This window comes from Dendropsophus ebraccatus, chromosome 8, assembly GCF_027789765.1.
Source record: "Dendropsophus ebraccatus isolate aDenEbr1 chromosome 8, aDenEbr1.pat, whole genome shotgun sequence".
Classification (NCBI taxonomy): Eukaryota; Metazoa; Chordata; class Amphibia; order Anura; family Hylidae; genus Dendropsophus; species Dendropsophus ebraccatus.
In genome coordinates, this window is record NC_091461.1 from 79,978,108 (window position 1) to 79,987,015 (window position 8,908).

The window sequence follows — 8,908 nt, forward strand, 5'->3', positions numbered from 1 at the left end:
CAGCTTCCATTAAGTGGCAGCAGTAAGGGGCAACAAAGGCCCCTCTGCTGTCACCAGCGTCTGTGTCGGAAACTGCATGACTGTGTAAACCCCTTAGTTTTTGATCCCCTGCTCTGATCAATTGCTGCTGCCCCTTTTCCTCCTTGTTCTGTATATTCTTATATACAGTATGCAGGGGGAAAGCTGTCCAACACTATTGCTGTGTGCAGTAGCCTCTCTACAGCAAGCTATCACTGCTTGCTCAGCTCGAACTATTAGCAGAACAAGTGGTGATAGCAATCACTGCTTGCTGTGTAGAGAGGCTGCCACTCACAGCGATAGGGTCCTATTCCACAGGCCGAGCAGGGCCCGATCAACTATGTAAACGAGCGCCGATCTGCTAGATCGGCGTTCGTTTACTGGGCCTGTTCCACGGCCCGACAATCGTTACCGAGGGCTGCAGGGACATCGTTACCGATGTCCTTGCAGCCCTTGTCTCATAAATTACCTGTCCAGGCACAGGTCTTCTCCTTCTCCCGATCCCGCGCCGCAGCAGCTTCGGAGCGGCCTGGCCAGTGATTGGCTGAGCGGTCTGTCAGCTCAGACAGGGCGCTCCGAAGCTGCTGCGGCGCGGGACCGGGAGAATGAGCAGACCTGCGCCTGGACAGGTAATGTATTATGTTTTGAAATCGTCGGTCACCCGCCGCGCACCACTATTCCATGTAGCGATGCGCGGGTGGCGACCGATGATTTTAGGTTTGAACCTAAATGAACATTATCGCTCCGTGGAATAGGCCCCATAGTGTTGGACAGCCTCCCCCCAACTACTGTATATAGGAATATACAGTACATCAAGGAAGCAGGACCCTCCTTTGTATAGCAATGTGCGGCAGCGCTTAATCAGAGCAGTGGATCACAAACTGCAGGGTTTTAGACAGCCCGGCAGTTCCTAACACAAATGTTGGTGGCAGCTTAGCAGTCATGTCACCCCTTACTGCTGCCACTCAACATAAGTTGAATGGTAAATAAAAAAAAAAAAAAAAAAAAAAAATATATATATATATATATATATATATATATATATATATATATATATATATATATATACATTTTTTTAAGATAGTTACAAACTTATAGATCTTTATTAAGGCAATGTATTAGCAAAATAAAATAAAGAAATAAGAAATGGAGTCTCCAAAGTACCCCTTTAATTGTTAAAGGGGTACTCATTTCTGTTTAGTGAGTATTCGACTACTGGTACCCTTGACAGTTCCCCAAATGCGGTGGCACTGCAGCCCAGAAAGAGTGCCTGTCATTGCACATATACATAGCATTCCAAGAGTTGTTTTTTTGTTTTTTACCCGTTAAAAAAAAAAAATTGTATCTCAAAGTCCAAAACTATGTGGCAAGCCCTTACATATACAACACGACAATAGCTGATAGAAGCTGTAAATTGAACAATAGCTTCTTTGGGGTTCTGTTCAAGGAACATTAATACAAAATGGCAGTAAAATGCTCAGAAGCCCCATAAAGAATGAATGGAGTGGTGGCCGTGTAAGCGAGCCAACCCACTCTATTTTTGGGGGGCACAGTTTACTGACATTATCAGGATTGAGAGAGGTCTTAGTGATTGGAGCTCCAGCAATCTGCTAGTTATTCCCTACCCTGTGATTGGGGAAAACTTGGTAAAGTGAAAATACCCCTTTAGGGTGCGTTCACACCTACAGGATCTGCAGCAGATTTGATGCTGTGTTCAGTTATTTAAATGAAATCTGCTGCAGAAAATCAGCTGCAGATCCTGTAGGTGTGAACGCACCATTAAAGTGTACCTATCACTTAAACAAACTTATGACATGTCACAGTGACACTTCAGCAGTTTGTTTCAGGCAGGGTGCGGATGCTGAGACTCCTGCCGATCATTGCAATGAACGAGGCAGACGCATGCGCTCTGACTCCTCGTCTCGATCTCGATGCTAAAGTAGCAGTGGACAGAATTATAATGGAGCCTTATGGAAGTTCCGGTACAGCGATTACTGGTTCCATAGGGCTTCATTATAATTCCGTCCACTGTAACTTTAGCAGTGAGACAGTGATGCACTACAGGTATCTGCCCCTTCACTCTAACGATCGGTAGGGTTCTCAGCCCCCTGGATCCCGACCAGTACAAACTTCTGACATGTCAGAAGTTTGTTTAAATGATAGGTATGCTGTAAAGGGGTTATCCAACAAATGTGAAAAAGCAAAACAGTCAGTATATGGCTTTTACCTGTTCTCCCATAGCTGTGTGTGTGACTGTGCCTCTCCGGTCCCCCACTGCTCCACTGTCTCCTTACTTCATACTGCTGGGTACACACCCCTCTCTTCCCCTACGCTTCCCCTTTCATGTACTGGATTTTATATTATAACAGATTTGCACAAAAAAAAAAAGCTTACAGAGGAATTGCGATCTTCTAACTGCACTGCATAGTTGTAATAACTTTCACTAGGTAGGCTAATTCACTTTGTTAGACAGGTGCCACGTCCTTGGATATACAGGAGGTAAGGGCCCTATTCCACCGGACGATTATCGTTCAGTTTATCGTTAAATCGTTCGAATCTAAATGATAATCGTTCGGTTGAAATGCAGTTAACGATTAACGACCGAACGAGAAATCGTTGATCGCTTTATAAGACCTAGACCTATTTTTATTGTTGTTATGATTCGCAAAATCGTTCACATTGAATAAGACATCGTTCGGTCGTTCGCAATAGATACGAACGCAATAGCGAATAAATAGCGAAGAAAAACGATCGCAATTACGATCATAAGTAACGATTATCGTTCCATGGAAATGATTGAGCGTTTTCAGGTATTTCGCAATAGCGGTCGTTTGAGATTGTTAATCATTAATGATTATGCAAACGATAATCGTCCGGGGGAATAGGGCCCTAAGTATGGCAGATGTCGTACTCTTGTGTGGGGAGCATTTCTAGCTCCATGGACAACATGACTGCAGACGTCAACAGACTTACTGCCGCTGTGTCTGATGTCAGGACGCTGCGCCATTGGATGGATTACATTACCCACATGAGCAAGCATCTATACGCCAGCGTCCTAGACCATTAGATGTAAATAGGAGCAGACAGTATAGGGAAAGTGAGACCTCCATGAGAAAGCAAACGCAAAACGCGCTTTATATTAACTGGTATATCCTTGGGCAGGCAACTTTACTTCATGATGTTTAATACAGGTGACTAAGGACTAGGGATGCACGATGCACCGAAAAATCGATACTACTATCGATTTTCGGGGCAAAAAAAAGGGTTCGGTACCAGGATTTCCTGGTATTGATACTTTATGTTAAACTACAAAATAGCGTAGTTTAGCATAGAGTATAGCGCAGAGAACATGACAGGCGGCTAGCTGAGCACCTGTCATGTTCTCTCTGTGCCACCCCTGCGGACACAGACCCAGGACCCTGCACACTCACTCCTGCCCAGATCCTCCACCTAACATGCAGCTGCCGCCAGCAAATTTTAAAGGGAACCTGTCACCCCCCGTGCCGGGGTGACAGGCTCCCGACCCCGTTAGAGCCCCATATACTTACCTAATCCCGCCGGGTCCCGCTTCTGGAGGTGGTCGGGTGACGGAGATCTCAGCCGCTGCAGCCCGGCGCGCGCGCTGAGAGATGAGTCCAACGCTCATAGAGAATGACGGAGCGCTGGACTCTCCTGTCATTCTCTATGGGTGTTGGACTCATCTCTCAGCGCGCGCGCCGGGCTGCAGCGGCTGAGATCTTCATCACCCGACCGGATCCAGAAGCGGGACCCGGCGGGATTAGGTGAGTATAGGGGGCTCTAACGGGGGGTCGGGAGCCTGTCACCCCGGCACGGGGGGTGACAGGTTCCCTTTAAGTCGCCGTTCCTGTCTCTAATATCGCCAGCCCGGGACACGTGTGTCACTGCGGGGCTGGCAGCTGCGATAGTGCTGAGGTCCTATAGGGTAAGATGAGGAGCGGCATGAGCTTCCCCCCTCCCCTCCACAGGCACCGAGCATGAGACACAGCTGGGCCGGTGAGTGTCTGACAAGGGCAGAGGTGTGTTTGGGGTCCCGGGTCAGTATAGCATTGCATAGCTCATCCATAGGGCAGCACAGGGTCGACGGCAGGAGAGGGAGGAGAACGCAGGAGAAGGCTGGAGGTGGGGGAGGCTAGAACGAGATCTGACAGGAGGTGGGTGGCTGTGAGGTGGGGGCCGCAGGACACTCCCGGGGCCGGCATCAGCTATGGGGGGTGAACAAAAGGTCGGCCTGGCTGCAACTGTGAAGGGGAGGGGGCTGTAGCCTGCAGATTACTCTGCCACCCGAATCCAGCTGGAATAGTGCAACTCCCATCATCCCCCTGATAGCTGGAATGTGTGTGTTACATGACTACAGTTCCCATCATCCCCCTGATAGCTGAAGTGGTGTGTTACATGACTACAGTTCCCATCATCCCCCCTAATAGCTAAAGTATATTACATAACTACAGTTCCCATCATCCCCCCTGATAGCTGAAGTGTATTACATGACTACAGTTCCCATCATCCCCGATAGCTGAAGTGTATTACATGACTACAGTCCACATCATCCCCCTGATAGCTGAAGTGGTGTGTTACATGACTACAGTTCCCATCATCCCCCCTGATAGCTGAAGTGTATTACATAACTACAGTCCCCATCATCCCCCTGATAGCTGGTGTGTGTTACATGACTACAGTCCCCATCATCCCCCTGATAGCTGAAGTGTTATTGTGCATATTATAAGATTATCACCTTCCTGATCACGCACAGTAAATGGTGCAAGCCGAGAAACCACCAAATTCAATACCACATAAAAACGTGGTACTAAATAAAACTACAGATTGCCCCATAGCCATGCAGGCTAAAAGATAAAAAAGTGTTAGGAGTCAGAATAGGGCAATTTTTTACAGAACGTTTATTTTAAATACAGTAATACCTCGGTTTTCGAACGCTTTGGAACTCGAACTGCTTGGTATTCGAACGAAAATTTACCCAGAAGTAGTGTTTGGAATTCGAACTTTGCTCGGTTTTCAAACCTTTTTGCGAGCGTGGATGGTGGGTTGTACCTGGCGAGTTAAGCAGTGTTGAGGCTTCACATACAGTACAGTGCTGTATAAGACTGCTGGAGTACATATACAGTGCAGTAGTAGTACAGGCAGTGCACCACCATCTCCCATACATTACATTGCTTGCATGGGGGGGACGCTATACAGTAAAGGATGGGTGAGGAGTTGGTGACTACTGTACTATAATTGCTGGTTCTGATGAACATTTCTTATGTTTAATGTCCTGTACAGTATAGTGCTGTTCTGTATTGTACTGTAGTGATTATACTGAGCACTTATCAGTGTAATAAATGAGTATTGTAGGTAATTATTGGTGGCTGCTGGAACCAATTATTCACATTATTTCCTATTGGAAGACACTGCTCGGTTTTCAAACTGCTTGGTTCTCAAACTGCCTTCCGGAACCAATTAAGTTCAAGAACCGAGGTACCACTGTAATGGAAACTTTATTTATAAAGTAATATGGTTCGTACAGACCTAACAGTCGGGGGGGCATCTCTATTCTTGTGGGGGGTTTTTTAAATATATAATTTATTAAGTATCGAATTGGTGTCGAGCATTGAAAAAAAAAGTTGGTATTGGTATCGAACTCAATATTTTGGTATCGTGACATCACTACTAAGGACATAGGCTGTCAAGGGGGAGTGCAATACATTTATACTTGCATCAGTACTGCATCTTGTAACCAAATGTCATTTGCTTTCACAGATACCACAGATGCTAAAAAGATATATGAATCGCCTGGCATTTCTTCACCAGATTGCATCCACAATGACCATGATAGTGTAAGAGATTTCCAGGAAGCAAAATCCACATCATCACATAAACTGAAGGTAAATAACTGTCCGAAGAAGGTTACCGAAACACTATCCTCATATGGGCCACAAAATGTCCCCAATGCCATTCTCCAGAGACGCACAGATGATATCCTGCACTTCCCATCTTCTGATATTAAGGAAGAACCATTTTCATCAAATGAAGAGAATTTAACAGACTCAAGAGATCAAATTCGAGAACCATCACCATGTATTAAGGACGAACCATGGGATGAAGGAAATTGTACAGACATTTATACCCCCACAGATCATTTACAGCAGTACTCACCTGCTCATATAGAATTATTTGTCTCCTATGAAGAAAAGCCATTTATGAGCAATGACGTTGATCTAACCACCAGTCCTACACAATATGTGTCTTCTGCAGCCACAGATTTCAAAATTGAAGAGCAATGTAAGATAAATGAAAAGCCATACTCCTGTGTGGAGTGTGGAAAATGTTTTAAGTTAAAGTCCTACCTTATAGCACATCAGAGAAGACACACGGGAGAGAAACCATATTCATGCCTCGAATGTGGTAAATGTTTTAGCAGAATGTCAAATCTTGCAAATCATAAGAAAGTGCACACAGGAGAAAAACCATTTTCATGTTTAGAATGTGGGAAAAGTTTCGCCAGGAACTCTAACCTTGTTGTCCATCAAAGAGTCCATACAGGGGAAAAACCATATCCTTGCTTGGAATGTGGGAAATGTTTCTTTAGTAATTCCTATCTTGTTGTTCACCAGAGAATCCACACCGGTGAAAAGCCGTATTCGTGTTCTGAATGCTTAAGGCGCTTTATTAGTAGCTCAGAACTGTTGAAGCATCGGAAAAATCACATGAGAAATGAGATTCTGAAAGATCCTGAGTATTTTCTCTAATTATAAAGGTACATCCGTATGGAAAACTAAGGACCCCTTCCCCTATGTAAAGTTTTCTTTTTGAACAGAACAAAATTGAACAGAAAAAAATGACAAATTGGCTTTGCAATTATATGATAATGTGTTAGGGCCCTATTCCACCGGACGATTATTATTCAGATTATCGTTAAATCGTTCGAATCTAAACGATAATCGTTCGGTTGAAATGCAGTTAACGATTAACGACCCAACGAGAAATAGTTGATCGCTTTATAAGACCTGGACCTATTTTTATCGTTGCTCGTTCGCAAAACGTTTGCATTGAAAAAGACATTGTTCGGCCGTTCGCAATAGATACGAATGCAATAGCGAAGAAAAAAATATTGCAAATATGATCATAAGTAACGATTATCGTTCCATGGAAATGAGTGAACGTTTTCAGGTCTTTCGCAATAGCGGTCGTTTGAGATCGTTAACGATTATGCGAACGATAATCGTCCGGTGGAATAGGGCCCTTAGAGAATGATTTGGAACAGAGCCATTGGCTTGAATACTTGATATTGTTTCCTCTGGTAGACACAACATAGTGCACATTGTTTTCTATGAACTCTTTTAAACATCTGTATTTGCTACGAATCCATTATTGGACCATTATCAATGGGTCAGTGCTAATGTAATCCATTAAAGATACACAACTGTAATCCTGTCTGTAGTTGTGGATGCACAGTGCTGTCAGTACACTGGCGTGAACTTTGAAACTGTTTAGGAGCTCCCAACATCATAATTAATCATGATGCTGGGAGCTCCGAGGTCCAGGCTGCAGAACATTGTCCGTGCACGGACAGAATTCTCTGGACGCGTGAATGCCTCCTAATTCGAAAATCCCCTTAGCCCCACCCTGTTTGATCATCCGCAGTTTACTGCTTAGACCAGGGCTTTTTTTGCAGTTTAATTCCTTCTTTGCTGAGATCTTATTTCTTTTTTTCCTTTCTGCTCACATAGCAGAAGCCAGTGCATCAATAACCCACCAATCATCCCCCACAGTGCCAGCCTGTGAGTCCACTGCACTTTCTCTAATAACTATATCGTGGCATAGCAGAGGAGTAGGTCCCGTCTGTCCTGTGATTGGCTACAGAGGGGACATAAAGCCTAGGTGTGAGTGCTGCCAGCAAACAGCCCAGCTCTGAAATGGAGAGAATACTAACCATAACATTTTGCTGCCATGCTATACATACAGTTGGTATTAAATTTGTCTGTCAGGATGTTTTCTTTGGGTTTCGCAACATGTCTTCTGGTATTGTGGTCAAATAAATGTTTGCCTTATTTGTTTAGAGCATATTGCTCCAGAACTCCTGGAGTTTTCTTGTTATTTTTCTTGCCTTCTGGATGCCTTGACAAACTCTCAGTGATTAGTGACACCACACCTTTGTACTCAGGTGCCATAAAGGAAAAAAAAAACCTTCTTTACTCCTAACCACCACTGGTATCACAGCGTTCCAGTTCCTTTTTTGGGTTGGGACGTGGAATTGCCTATTCAGCCAATCAGTGGACGCAGTGGTATCCCACCTCAGCCAATGAATGGCATGGCAAGAGACAGCAATGTAAGTAAAGTGTTTTCTCTTAATAGCACCTGCTAATCCTATTAGAAAGAAAAATCCCTCCTCAGAATACCCCTTAAAATGTAGAAGTCATGTGCGTTTGCGCTGAGCCACTCCGCTGAGAGTAGTAGTAGGTGGTAGTACTGGGTAGGGACCTGGTTAGCCACTTGCCTGATGGTATGTCACGGTATGGGCACGAGGGATAGCAGCTGTAGACCGGGAACCTGACCAAGCGGAGGCCGAGCAATTCTTCGTTGTCCTTAGTCAGGGCACCAATAATTACACCAATGCCAAGGTTCAGAAACAACGGTAGTTGTGTATGTATTATAACGGTGGTAACTCGTAGCAACAGTCTCTCCGGACGCTACCGGGTATAAGGCAGACTTGGATAAGGCAGAGTAATGGGTGATGCTGCAATAGGCTGTGATGGTAGCGTACTGAATGATGGGAGTAGTAGTAATACTGAGGATAAGATGCTGGGCGGAATGGAGCTGAAATGAATACTTGCTGTTTCTGATGATGAGAGATGATAGGAGTAATAACTGAAGA

The 8,908-nt window shown here is 44.7% G+C and overlaps 1 protein-coding gene across 2 annotated transcripts in view; it reads left to right on the plus strand.

Moving 5' to 3' along the window:
• LOC138799482 (oocyte zinc finger protein XlCOF7.2-like) overlaps positions 1-8,091 on the plus strand; it is a 64,544-nt gene extending 56,453 nt beyond the window's left edge. For both annotated transcript variants that reach the window (XM_069980729.1, XM_069980728.1), the window contains exon 6: positions 5,794-8,091. In XM_069980729.1, the coding sequence (XP_069836830.1) occupies positions 5,794-6,782 (989 nt within the window). In that variant the 3' untranslated portion in view covers positions 6,783-8,091. The remainder of the gene's footprint in view (positions 1-5,793) is intronic.
• The last annotated feature ends 817 nt before the right edge of the window (positions 8,092-8,908 follow it).